Source organism: Myxine glutinosa, chromosome 7 (genome assembly GCF_964187855.1).
Source record: "Myxine glutinosa chromosome 7, kmMyxGlut1.1, whole genome shotgun sequence".
Classification (NCBI taxonomy): domain Eukaryota; kingdom Metazoa; phylum Chordata; class Myxini; order Myxiniformes; family Myxinidae; genus Myxine; species Myxine glutinosa.
Window position 1 is genome coordinate 112,096,307 of NC_136267.1, and position 15,131 is coordinate 112,111,437.

A 15,131-nucleotide genomic window follows, 5' to 3' on the forward strand; every position below is an offset into this window, starting at 1 on the left:
GAATATTTGATGTATCAAAAACGGGAGTGTTTGCGATTATTTATGGAAAATCACTGTGTTTCAGTCATGACAATTATTCTAATAAAGCAAGGAAAACCTTAGGATTTTGAATTTTTAAAGTATGTTGTCCAGTCTTCAAGTTCACCCAGTACAATAGCCCATGTATTAGTGGTGCTGGAGATATGAGTCCTTAAAAGTGGCTGAATTGCCAAATAGCGGCTTTTTGGACCCTGGTAGCAACCTTCAACACCCCACAGCGCCGTGTTGTATGGATATTTCATGGAGAACCTTTTACCCAGATTCCACCATACAGTTGTCTATACATATGCGAAATTTCATGTTGCACCTCAGACATGGAAGGAAAACCAATTTCCAGCTGCTTTTTCCACCTGCTGCACACGGCCTATTACTTTTTCTCATTTCCATGTCTTTGCAATTTTTTGTAAGGAGATTGGAAAACCTTGTAGAGGAAGTGAGCATCAACAAATTTGCATCATCCTGATCTTTTTTTTTTAAGATGGCCTCACATAATGTCAAATGTACATGCCATGTACCTGTGCAGCTCGTATTGTCCAGGATGCCTTTTATATATCACCATCTTGTGTAACATCAGCGATGAACAAACCTGTTGAAAAATACACATGAATTCATAAATATTGCAGATGATCCGAGCCGGAGAGCCATTATGCCGACATGAGCAGTTCGTCAGAAAAGGTTCATTCATAATTGATTAAAGAAGAAAGTTTTTAAATTCCTACACCTTTCATAATCTGACATGTTCGTGCAAAGGTAGCACAATTACCTTTGTTCTATCTTGCCAGGGTTTGTTTCGCGACCCGATTACAAACCCATCAGACTGGTGCTTCCCAAGCATCGCGAGGTGTGTGGTTCCTCCGATTGACATAAAGTTGGGTGCACCGCATTGTACATGCCATGGACATATTTCAAACATAGATTCTGTTCTTTCTTTTTAGAATGACATATTGATGAATATGGGGAACTCTGTTTCAATCTGATGATTACAAAGTGCCCTTTTCTGGTCAGAAAACCTGCAAAAGAAATGGAGTGGCAGTGATTTGCAAAAAAGCTGGCAGAGTCACAAATTAGAAATTTGACAGACAAATTAGAAAGGAGGGGTAGCAAGGAAGGATCGTGTATGAAGGTATGCAAGGCCTCTGCGTCCAGGAACTCAAGCTGCCGTGTTCACGCGTGGAGATTCGCCCTGGCGCACGTCGTCCTGTCCCATTCCATAAGGAAATCAAACTTGATGACCTTTAGACCAAGCAATACTCATTCTCCAGGTGCAAGCATGTGGTCCGGGGAACATAGCTTGGATGAACTGGTAGGAGCGAGAGCTGATCAGTCATCCACGTGTGTGGAACCCCAAACCGGTAGTCACCTCAAATTCCTTCTACCTTTTAAGACCTTTAGGCCTTCACACCTTTAAGACCTTTCGATACGATTTAAACCCCTTTGACCTCCAGACCCTTTTCGACATTTTAAAACCCTTTAGACAATTCTGACCATTTAGATCTTAAATTATACCCTTTAGACCCCCTTGGACATTTTAAGACCATTTAGACCCCTTGAACGTTTTAAGACACTTGAGACCATTTTGACCCATTTAGATATTTTCAGACCTTTCGACCTTTACACATTTTGACCATTAAGGCCTTCAGACCATTTGACCTTTACAACTTTTCAGGCCTTTGACTTTTAGACCTTTACTACTAGACCATTTATACCGTTCATTTGTAATCAAAGACCTTTCATTTAGTACATCCTTTCATTCATTTACCACACAAAACAAACCACACAAAAGTCTTGGCGAGGGCCTACAATCTCCGAACTCCGATTGCTCTTTTTCGTTGATTATAGCAAAGCTTTCATTTATGTTGATGTGAATTATGTTGAGCGAAAAGGGAATGTCAGAGCACCTGATATGTCTGATAAGAAGCCTGTACACGACATAATACGCTACGGTAAGAACAGTATGGGGAGACAAAAATGGTGTGGAATTGGAAAAGGGGTCAAACAGGGGTAGATTTTCTCCCCTTACTCGTTCAATTTGTGTAGTGAGTACATTGTGAGGAAATCAAACGTTGAGGTTCGAGGTTGGAGTCAGGATCGGAAGAAGATGCATCATAAGCCTAAGGTATGCTGATGATACCACTCTGTTGACAGAAAGTACAAAGGACTTGATGAAACTACTGCAGACAGTGAAGTAAGAAAATGAAAAAAGCAGTCTTTATTTAAACATAAAAAAAGACTAAAATCTTGCTCACTGAGAAGATCAATGTGTTCAGAATGGGAAACAATCACGTGGAAATAGTGGAAAGTTTCATCTTCCTGGGTTCTAAGATTGAAGTGGGTGGAGGAATGTGGAGGAGAAATTAATATAGACAGTTATCATTGGAGGGGAGGGGGGGGGGGGGGCAGCAATGTCAGGATTGACAAAGATCTGGAAAGAGAAAGATGTGACAATACAAAGAAAAAGAGGAGGTTGGTGAATACTCTGGTATTTCTAGTTGCAATGTGTAGGCCTATATGAATGTGAGATGTTGAGAGTGAAAAAGAAAGAAAGGAAGAGGGTTGATTGACAATTTTGAAATGTGGTGTCTCCGAAAACGAAAATGTGGAGAGAAGTCAACCTGGCCTTAAGGATAGAACAGGAATGGTTGGTTGAGGGAAGAAGATCAAGAGACACCGTGTCTCCATCAGAACTTCAGGAAGCAGTACAGAATAGGGATGTTTGGAGAAATCTTATCATGAATGTCACCGGAAGTCAGACACGACTTGATGGAACGAGATAACTAGATGAAAGAAGAACTGATTATTACTTCTATCCTCCTTATGCCCAATGTACACCATCTCCACTTTCCCCATCGCTGCACGCAAGCAGGTTGTGTACCCATTTTCCCACATTAGCAAGTTGCCGTGCCAGCATGGGATTCTAAACAGGGTAGGGATGAAGGAGGCAAAATGCAAATGGCGTCTTTTCATCTGGCTGGCAAATTGGGAGCAAGAATTCACATTTATTGCCACATATGATGCAATTTAAATGCTCAAATGGTGGCGATCGTGTGCTCCATTTGAAACGGTTTGTTCGATATATGCAGCTTTTGATGCCTGGGATCCGTAATAAACATTTGTATTTGTGTCAAAGACTGCAGTGACCAATTGGAAATCAATATCAGGAATCATTCCCCTCCCACTTATTCCCTTCCAACTTTCATTCCTGAAATCCACATGTGCATAAATAGCACCAACTAAAGTCGCCCATAAGGCCATAATTATTTCCCATTTGTCTCCACAATAATGACATGATATAAAGTGTACATGCCATGTACCTGTGCAGCTCGTATTCCAGGATGTTTTTACATATACCACCATTTTGTGTAACATCAGCGATGAACAAACTTGTTGAAAAATACACAGGAATTCATAAATATTGCAGATGAACCGAGCAGGAGAACCATTATGCCAACATGAGCAGTTCGTCGGAAAAGGGTCATTCATAATTGATCAAAAATGAAAGTTTTATATAATTTATACCTTTCATAAACCGACAGGATGGTGCAGAGGTGGCACGCTTATCTTTGAGGTGTCTAACCTTCATTTGACTCCTGACCAAACAACAAACCGTTGTATAGGTGCAAAACAGGCGGGGCATTGCCTCACAACGTCCGCAGACCTTCAGATGCATATTAAATTGGGCATCATTGAACCACCTTGAGAGGCCATTTTTCCCCGCAGAGCAGGGGTTGGCCGTTTTCGGGCACCGTGGTCCCCTTTTTGAAGCAATGTTTTATGGCCGGATGCCCTTCCTGCCGCCAACCCTGTTAGTCGCCTCTTGCGACACACAGGAAATTACGAGTGAACTGGTACTCAATTTGCCGACCTCGGAAGGATGACAGACCCGAAAAAGGCCAACCCCTGCTCTGCGGGGAAAAATGGCCTCTAAAGGTGGTTCGAGATATATATATGTATATGTATACAGTGCATTCAGAAAGTATTCAGACCCCTTCACATTTTTCACATTTTGTTATGTTGCAGCCTTATGCTGAAATCGTTTAAATTCATTTTTTCCTCATCAATCTACACTCAATACCCCATAATGACAAAGAGAAAACAGGATTTTAGAAAGTTTTGCAAATTTATTAAAAAGAAAAAACTGAAATATCACATTTACATAAGTATTCATACCCTTTGCTATGACACTTGCTATTTAGCTCAGGTGCCTCCCATTTCTCTTGATCATCTTTGAGATGTTTCTACACCTTGATTGGAGTCCACCTGTGCTAAATTCAATTGATTGGACATGATTTGGAAAGGCACACGCCTGTCTATATAAGGTCTCACAGCTGCCAATGCATATCAGAACAAAAGCCAAGCCATGAGGTCGAAGGAACTGCCTGCAGAGCTCAGAGACAGGATTGTGTCGAGGCAAAGATCTGGGGAAGCCTACAAAGAAAATTCTGCTGCATTGAAGGTTCCCAAGAGCACAGTGGCCTCCATAATTCTTAAATGGAAGAAGTTTGGAACAACCAGGACTCTTCCTAGAGCTGGCCGCCCGGCCAAACTGAGCAATCGGGGGAGAAGGGCCTTGGGAAGAGAGGTGACCAAGAACCCGATGGTCACTCTGGCTGAGCTCCAGAGATCCTGTGTGGAGATGGGAGAAACTTCCAGAAGGACAACCATTACTGCAACACTCCACCGATCTGGGCTTTATGGCAGAGTGGCCAGACGGAAGCCTCTCCTCAGTGAAAGAAGTTTGCTTTTTTGCAAACTCCAAGCGGGCTTTCATGTGGCTTTCAATACGATCTGGCACCCCGCTCTGCTCACCAAACTCTCCTCCTATGGTATCCATGGAAATCTCCACGCATAGCTTGCGGACTTCCTCTCTCGTCGTAGTCAACGTGTGGCCCTGAATGGATTTCTCTAATCTCCCCTTCCTGTTCAGGCTGGAGTTCCCCAAGGCAGTGTTCTGGGCCCTGTGCTTTTTCTGGTCTTCATCAATGATCTCTCCTACTCTCTGGAAAATCTTCACTATCTCTTTGCTGATGACTCCACTCTCTGCTACTCCATTCCTCATCCCTCAGATCGGCAGTCTGCAGCCTCCTGACTCTCTGCAGACCTGGACAAAATCACAAACTGGTCAAACAAGTGGAACATGTCTTTCAATCCTGACAAATCTCACACTCTTACTATGTCTCTCCGAAAAGACCGACTGGACAACCCTCCCATCTACTTTCTGAACAATCCTCTCCAATAAGTTCTGTCACTCAAGCTTTTTGGTCTCACTATCTGCCATGATCTTTCCTGGGAAAACCACATTTCAAATCTGGCCTCCAAAGCCAGTCGTCAACTGGGCATCCTCCGTCGTACGAAGTCCTTCCTTAGCACACCTGAGCTCCTCACCACATACAAGGCTTTCATCCGCAGCTCAATGGAATACTCTTCGCCCCTCTGGGCCGGTGCTCCTGCCTCACACCTAGCTCGTCTTCACGCTGTTGAAACCAAAGCTTTCAGAATCATTGGAATCTCCCGCAATGACGCTATCTCCGAGGGCCTTTCACTCACTCACCGCAGGCAGGTTGGTGGGCTTACTGTCGTCTTCCGACTCCTCTCCTGCCTTGCTCCCCCAGCTCTCTCTGGGCTGTGTCCCCCAAATATTCCTACAGGTCGCACAAGATCTGCCAGCAACCCTCTTATGGTTAAACTGCCAAAATCAAGACTCTCTGCTCACCTTCACTCCTTCATTCTTCTTTTCTCTCGCCTCTGGAACAAACTCCCTCACTCTCTTCAATCCCACTCCTCCCTCCAGGTCTTTAAAACAGCTGTTCACCACCATCTCTTATCTTCCCCCCATCCAAAACCTTGATCTTTTCTACCCCCGTTAATTCACCCCAGATCCACTTTTTTGAAATTCCGACTTCTGTCCTGAAAGTCCTTGCAGTGTCCATGTGTTTTATACCTTTCCCACCTTCTGTTTTATACCTTTCCCACTTATACCTTTCAAAGTCCTTTTCCAGCTTCGGATGAAACACTTGTGGTTTAGTTATGCTATTAGCCAATTGATTAAGAAAATATTTTATGATTACTATATATTGATTTTAATTATGCAATTAATCAATAAATTATTGTACACCTCTCCCTCCCAATACCATTTCTATGTGTGCTGTCGGCACCCCGGCAATGTCCCGCTGGAGATTGTTACCCTGTCACGAAGCGAAAGGCAGGGTTAAGCATTCCGGTACGTACGTACGTGTCTGCATTTAAAAAATTCATTTTCTCGGCAACCGTTGGTCCGATCGACATGAATTTTTCACTATAGGAGGGACTCCTCCTGTAGAATATTTTAGTGAATATTATGACGTCACAGGTCACGTGGTACTGGCGCCATCTTGGAAAAACCCCCCAAAAATTGCACCTCTATCTCAAAAACCGCTGCACAGAAATAATTGAGACAGGTCTCATTGCAAGGAACTCTCCATGCGGAATAACATATGTAAATGATGACTTCATAGGTGCCGCCTTTATGACGTATAATTCGACAAGTAAAAAACTTTATCGATCAGGATGAAATTTCTTGAGCATCCTCTTGGTATAAATTGATACAGAAATAAAATTATAATGACGTCGTAGGTCACGTGGTTCGGACGCCATATTGTTTGGAGTGTAAAGCCTGAAAAACCACTAAAATCAAATTTTCTCCAAAACGACAACAGATCGAGGCCAAACTTTGCAGGCAGAATCGCATACCCATGACGAACAAAAAAGTCAGCGAGCATGTCGTCATGCGTCACATGGTTTCGGAGTTATGACGTTTTTAAGCATAAACTTTTAAAACCTAAGTCCTCCCTCATTTTTGAACCTATCGAGGGGAAAGTTCACAGATGTGTTCAGCATTTCAGTCTACGAAAATGACCTTTTGGAATTTGCGATAGGTGACGTGGTTTGGCAGATATGAATAATTAAACGATTTTTTTTTTAAAGTATAACTCTTGAACCGCTTCATTGATCGACGTGAAACTTTATATTATAGTAGAGGTAATGAAGTGGAACAAGTGTGCAAAATTTCAAAATGATTGGATGTATGGTCTGGAAGCTAGAAGTTGTTATTGCGTGAAGAAGAAGTCTTCTAGAATCTAGAGTGGGCATGGAATTAATTATCACACTGCAAATCACGTGCAGGCAAAGTACGGAGCGACCTCACGGGGTCATTTTGACCTCAAATAAAATTCTGATTTCAGATTTGTCAATCGCCGAGGTATATTAACACATCACCAAAACAGATTTGGCGAAATTCCAACGATTTTTGACGAAAATATAACATTTGTGTATGCATTTCAGTAAAGTAAAGTGTGCGCCGTGTCAGCATTTTAAAAATTGAAACGTGGCTCACGTGGCTCATTGTAAATAACTCCATATGGGGAATAGGTGTTGTTAACAATGACGTCATTGGTGCCATAATTATGACGTCATAATTCGACAGGGACAACGCTTCGTCTGATCAGGTTGAAATTTATTGAGCATGATCTATGCAACAATTATTTAGAGAATATAAATTTATGATGTCATCGCTCCCGTGGTCTGGCAGCCATATTGGATTAAGTAAAAAAGAAACGTTTAAAAATAGAAGAGTTGGCTCACACCAAGTTGACTGCGCAGGGTCAGTATTCTATGAATACCATCTAGTTATTTATTTATTTGGCATGGGCACGGTGTACTTTGAATGTATCTGTACTTGTTTTTGGTATTTTTGATATGGTGGTGGTGGTGATTGATATGAGTGCAATGTATTATTTTCTTCTCTCTTTGATCACAGTTTATTATTTTACAATTGTACAATCCTTGGATAAGAAATGCTTTGCTTTTCTCTGCTTTTTGTGCCAAAATTGCATCAGCCAGTCGATGAATTGAAACAGCTTGTCGGGTGGGGGTAAATGGCTGGTCATGTCGACCCTAGGGGTAAATGGCGGAGAAACGATTAAGAATCCCTGCCCTAGAGGTACATTGACTCATCTCTGAGTTCTCTCACCTGGGTTTGAATCTGGGCCCAGCTATAAACTATCACCCTCGTCCTCGTGGTCCGCATGCAAGGCGAGGCTATCCTGCCACTTGGTTTCCTAACTGCCGCCATTATTTGGTTGGTCGATGTCAAAGACCCCACGACGTATTTTGTTAAGAGTAAGCGAGTTATCATCGGGACTCTCAACGAATTTTCTCCTCAATCTCTAATCTGCAGGAGGCAGTGAGTGCATCAGTGGCTGTGCCCCACTCCTCGCCATTATGTAAACAAACAGCCACGTGCTGCGAATGAAATGATGATGAGTATATGGACAGCTCAAGGATGAAGACAAAGCACATTGGCTTTGAAATGTTCTCCTGTGTCTCCAAAAGGTTTACCTGATTTGCTTATTCCTTACTACTTTGACCAAACTACAAATTTTGCTTCCTTGGTCTTGGCTGCGACAGGAAAATAAAGTTGTAATCCGTTAGTAAACGTACACTAGATGCAAGTTGCAATTCGTACATTTATTTTGTACCTTGCTCATAGTTGGACATGCGGTACTGTGTAATTGAAGTACGATTGGTCTGCATGGAGTAAGTTCCGAACAAAGCATGCAGGTATCATGCAAAATGCATCCGAGGATATAAAAGCATATATACACATAAACCATTCGATACAGGATATATTGTACATATACCTATACAGTATATTTTGCACATATACCTATGCAGGATATATTGTACATATACCTATACAGTGTATATTGTGCATATACCTATAAAGTATATATTGTACATATACCTGCACAGTATATATTGTACATATACCTATACAGTAGATATTGTACATATACATATACAGTATATATTGTACATATACCTATACAGTATATATTGTACATATACCTATACAGTATATATTGTGCATAAACCTATACAGTATATATTGTACATATACCTACACAGTATATATTGTGCATACACATACACAGTATATATTGTACATATACCTAAACAGTATATATTGTGCATATACCAACGCAGTATATATTGTACATATACCTCCACAGTATATATTGTACATATACCCATACAGTGTATATTGTACATATACCTAATACCTATACAGTATATATTGTACATATACCTACACAGTATATATTGTACATATACCTATGCAGTATATATTGTGCATATACCTATACAGTATATATTGTACATATACCTTTGCAGTATTTATTGTACATATACCTACACAGTATATATTGTACATATACCTATACAGTATATATTGTACATATACCTATACAGTATATATTGTACATATACCTATACAGTATATATGGTGCATATATGGTGCATATACAGTATACACAGTATATATTGTACATATACCTATACAGTATATATTGTGCATATACCTATACAGTATATATTGTACATATACCTATACATTATATATTGTGCATATACCGACACAGTATATATTGTACATATACCTATACAGTATATATTGTGCATATACCTATACAGTATATATTGTGCATATACCTATACAGTATATATTGTGCATATACCTATACAGTATATGTTGTACATATACCTATACAGTATATATTGTGCATATACCTATACAGTATATATTGTACATATACCTATACAGTATATATTGTACATATACCTATACAGTATATATATTGTGCATATACCTATACAGTAAGCCTACTATAAATATGGATCAGTGTTTATACATATATTGTACACATCGCGGAAAAGTCGAGGTGTCTTCAGACAGCACATGGCATTCACCATGGGCATTCACCGTTCAACAGATGTCGGGGAGACACCTGTCGGGTTTAACAAGTTGCTAATTGTCCGAATGTGTCTCACGGTGATTCATAAGAACCTTTGCTCGTGCACGAGCGGCGCACGACTCGCTTTGGTAACGCGTGTACATGGAAGGCAGCCAGGCAGGTAAAAGTGCGCAAATAATAACATCTCGAGGAAACGAAGAAGAGAGATTGCCATGATGGTCGATTGGTCGGGTAATGGCGCGTGCTTTCGTGCACGGATGAGTCGTCGGAGATGGTGCTTTCGTGCACGGATGAGTCGTCGGAGATGGTGCTTTCGTGCACGGATGAGCCGTCGGAGATGGTGCTTGAACAACGCCCCCATGCATCTCATCGGGTGAGCGCATTCAGAAATTCCGGTCTACCTGATCGGAACACGTGTAGCACTTCGCAGCCGATTGATGCGTCGCAGCACGCAGGTAGGTGCAGGCTGCTCCCGCTGACCCTGCACCTGGGTCCACGAACCATCTCGTCTCGGCATTTGCAGCCAGGCCTGCGCCACACCTATAGTTATAGGGACCCCATCATCATGGCTTCGACCTCATTGGATGGTCTCCGCTCTTTCACCAGCAGGTTGAGCATGCTTTCGGACTTGATGAGCAGGTTGCACCCGAGGAAGAAGATGCTGAAGATCACGGTGAGTGACAGGACACACATGACGGTGATCTGTACGGCTCGGGTGATGTACACCTTGCGCTCGTCGTCCAGAGAGCTCCCCGCGGGCGTCACGAAGAGACCTGCGGAGCGGTTCGCCGCTTCCACGCAACATCGGGACACGCGCTCCAAAGCACGACTCCGGTCATCATTGGGCGCTTCCCAGAACATGGAGCCGTTCGTCAGACTAGTATTCATGGCTCGTTTACTCCAAGGGATCGCGGATGACTTATTGTGGATGCTGCATGCTGGGAGGCGTCGAGACTCTCTGCCTGCTCCGCGTACGCGATGTTGGCTTGCCCGCGCCAGATCATCATGCCCACCCACTGCTCCACCAACCACGTGGCGCCGCCGGCTTGGAAACTTGTTTCTTTTCATCCCGAACCGCTCGGCTCCGACCAGGATGGAGGGACAAACCCGGAACGTTCACGCGATCAGCCTACCTTTCAGTCCGATGAATTGGATAATACAACGTACAAGCTACTGCACACAATATAGATACCTGTAACCTACCGCACACAATATAGAAGATACCTGTAACCTATCGCACACAATATAGATACCTGTAAGCTGCCACACACAATATAGATACCTGTAAGCTGCCACACACGGTATACATACTTGTAAGTTACTGCACACAATATAGATACCTGTAAGCTAGGCACACAGTATAGACCGCACACACCACCAATACCACGACCACCACCACCAACAGGAGGGAGGTAAGGCCATCTTAACGTTCCCACCACCACCACCACCACCACCACCACCAACAGGAGGGAGGTAAGGCCATCTTAACATTCCCACCACCACCACCACCAACAGGAGGGAGGTAAGGCCATCTTAACATTCCCACCACCACCACCACCAACAGGAGGATAAGGCAATCTTTAGCATTCCCACCACCAACAGGAGGGTAAGGCCACCTTTTTCAACCCACTCCTCCCCCAACCACCCTTGCCACCAACAGGAGGGTCAGTCCATCTTTGTCATCCCACTCCCCACTCCCCTCACCCACACGGCTCCCCCTTCCTTCCCCACCCGCCCATACCACATGTGCATACCACATCATTCCCTCCCCGCCCCCCCCGCCCCCCATCCTGTATACCTCCTCAGACCCCAATTTTTCTCATGCCTTGAACAAACATTGGTACATCACAGGTGATGAAGGTTGTGGTGAGGTTTCATTGAAATTGTCTATGTAGTTTCAGAGAAAAGAGCAAATACTTATTTTGGGGGGAACCCCCCAGTAGACCCATGACGGCCCGATTTTTTTTTAATGCTGTGAACAAACTTTGGTACAACACGTGTGATTAAAGTTGTGGTCAAGTTTCATCAGAATTGCATGTGTATATTTTGAGAAAAAAGCAAATACCTATTTTGGGGGGCAACCCCCCAGTATACCCCTGAGGGCCCAATTTTTTTAATGCCTTGAACAAACATTGGTAATTCACGGGTGATGAAGGTCGTGGTCAAGTTTCATTGAAATCGTGTGTGTAGTTTCAGAGAGAAAAGCAAATTCCGATGAACTTCGGTCCAGGTGAGCTAAAAAAAAAAAGAAATGATTTCGAAGACCTATTTATTTTCGAGAATAGATGAACTGATCGATATGGAACTTCGGATACATCCTCCATGGACAGCGGGGCTCGTCAAATTTGCCAAGAATATGACTGAAAGGATCAAAAAGACCCATGGGACTGGGTATATATACATACACACACACACACACACACACACACACACACACACACACACACACACACACACACACACACACACACACACACACACACACACACACACACACACACACACACACACACACACACACACACACACACACCCTCAGTGATTATAGCACCACAAATTCCTACGTAACAATTTCCTCGAGTGATTAAAGCGAGTGCCAGAATATAACGAATATAGTCCTGTAATTGCCAGCCTGCAGAAATAACACAGCAAATCTTAACATGTTAACATGACAGCAGTTGCTGAAGTCATTAGCACATTTAGGTTGGACCTCGACATCTTTCGGCTGTGATGCTCATGCTAATCTCATAATGTTGCTTTAACGAGTAGAGATTCTTCATTTGAAAAGCCGGGGTAAGCTTGGCCCAAGTTTTTTTTACCAACCGGTTGGCCAGGCCTGACGTTCAACTGAGGTTGGGGCAGGAATTTTGCCATGGTGGTGGTGATATCTCACCTAGTCTTCACGAGGGGGAAATAAAGTACACACATGAGAATAGATGAAATCAACCGTAGGTTGATCCAGGTATGCTAATCGCCGTGGGAAGAAGGAAGCTCATTGGACAGGCATTAAGCCAGAAGACCCAAATATAAGTACTAGATGTTGGTGTACATTTAAGATACGGTCGTGTCGCCAGGGTTAACACCCCTGGGTGAGGGATGGCCGAAACGAGCTTTAACTCCTAAGCGTATGCCTGAACTTGGCGGGATTATTTCTGGCGCGCGCGGGGCAGGGACCGAAGTCTTACCTGATCGGACAGCCAACACTGGGTTAATACGAACACACAAACTCTGATTTGTCAACCCTCGACTCTGATTCTGCAACTGGACCTGACGGCATCAGCCCACGGGTCCTAAAATCTTGTTCTTCCACTCTTTCACTCCCTCTCTCTGTTCTCTTCACCCTCTCTTTTGCTCAAGGTCATCTGCCATCTGCTTGGAAATCTGCCAACATCACCGCTTTGCACAAAAAAGGTGCAAAAACAGATTCCAGCAACTACAGACCAATCAGCCTTCTCCCAATTATCAGCAAAGTCATGGAATCCATCATTGCTTCAGATATGAAATCTTTCCTCTTCTCCAATGGCTTGATCTCTGATCATCAATTTGGTTTCAGACCTGGTCACTCGACTCTGGACATGCTGCTTCTGCTTTCTCAACAATGGATGGAGGTCCTCAATGCCAAACAGGAAATTAGAGCCGTCTCCCTTGACATATCACGTGCCTTCGATACGGTCTGGCACCCCGCTCTGCTCAACAAACTCTCCTCTTTTGGTATCCATGGAAATCTCCACGCATGGCTGGCGGACTTCCTCTCTAGTCGTAGTCAACGTGTGGCCCTGAATGGGTTTCTCTCATCTCCTCTTCCTGTTCAGGCTGGAGTTCCCCAAGGCAGTGTTCTGGGCCCTGTGCTTTTTCTGGTCTTCATCAATGATCTCTCTGACTCTCTTGAAAATCCTCTCTATCACTTTGCTGATGACTCTACTCTCTGTCGCTCCATTCTTCATCCCTCAGATCGGCAGTCTGCAGCCTCCTCACTCTCTGCAGACCTGGACAAAATCACAGACTGGGCAAACAAGTGGAACATGTCTTTCAATCCTGACAAATCTCACACTCTTACGATGTCTCTCCGAAAAGACCGACTGGACAACCCTCCCATCCACTTTCTGAATAATCCTCTCCAAGAAGTTCTGTCACTCAAGCTTTTGGGTCTCACTATCTGCCATGATCTTTCCTGGGAAAACCACATTTCAAATCTGGCCTCCAAAGCCAGTCGCCGACTGGGCATCCTCCGTCGTGCGAAGTCCTTCCTTGGCACACCTGAGCTCCTCACCACATACAAGGCTTTCATCCGCAGCTCAATGGAATACTGCTCTCCCCTCTGGGCTGGTGCTCCTGCCTCACACCTAGCTCGTCTTCACGCTGTTGAAACCAAAGCATTCAGAATCATTGGAATCTCCCGCGATGAAGCTAACTCCAAGGGCCTCTCACTCACTCACCGCAGGCAGGTTGGTGGTCTTTCCGTCTTCTACCGACTCCTCTCTGGCCTTGCCCCCCCAGCTCTCTCTGGGCTCTGTCCAGCAAATATTCCTACAGGTCGCACAAGATCTGCCTGCAACCCTCTTATGGTTAAACTGCCAAAATCAAGACTCTCTGCTCACCTTCACTCCTTCATTTCCTCTTTTCTCCCGCCTCTGGAACAAACTCCCTCACTCTCTTCAATCCCATTCCACCCTCCAGGTCTTTAAAACAGCTGTTCACCACCATCTCTTATCTTCCACCATCCAAAACCTTGATCTTTTCTATCCCCGCTAATTTCACCCCAATTCCACTTTTTTGAAATACCAACTTCTGTCCTTGAAGTCCTTGGTGTCCTTGTTCCCACGCCTCCTCCCCCCAAGCCCTCTCCCTCCCACACATCTCCCTGCTCTTAAATGTTGTGTGCTCTCAAGTGTTTGTGTGCTTCCCCTTCTCTTGTCTTCCGCTCCCTCTTTTTATATATTTTGTTTGTCTGGTTGATTTGTTTGTGAAGTAAATGTCAGCTCTTTCACGAGCCTCGATTCAGTTTACAAAAAAAAAAAAACGATACGAGAACGGCACTCAGTAGAGAGCATACCTCCACCTGGTTGGCCATATCACGCAATGGTGAAGAATTACTTTAAAAATTCCACTAGCCGGATCCAGATCCGAATCTTCACCAAAATTGAATCGATTCTTCCTTGTCACACACCCAACCGATTCACCAAGTTTTGTCAAAATCCGTGCATAACTTTTTGAGATATCCTGCTATGTATCGTTTTTGGCCCAATCTCCCAATGTTGAAGAATCACTTTAAAAATTCTAGTAGCCGGATCCGAATCCGGA

At 43.7% G+C, this 15,131-nt stretch overlaps 1 protein-coding gene across 1 annotated transcript; it reads right to left on the minus strand.

The window, feature by feature from the left end:
• Positions 1-9,346: 9,346 nt before the first annotated feature.
• LOC137430616 (reprimo-like protein) lies at positions 9,347-10,982 on the minus strand. The gene has a single exon (XM_068121423.2). It carries the CDS (start codon positions 10,896-10,898, stop codon positions 10,377-10,379), a length of 522 nt encoding a protein of 173 aa, XP_067977524.1. The 5' UTR covers positions 10,899-10,982; the 3' UTR covers positions 9,347-10,376.
• Positions 10,983-15,131: the final 4,149 nt, after the last annotated feature.

Coding starts and splice junctions, on each gene's coding strand:
- LOC137430616 (XM_068121423.2), bottom strand. CDS start 10,898: ATGAAAAGAAACAAGTTTCCAAGCCGGCGGCGCCACGTGGTTGGTGGA.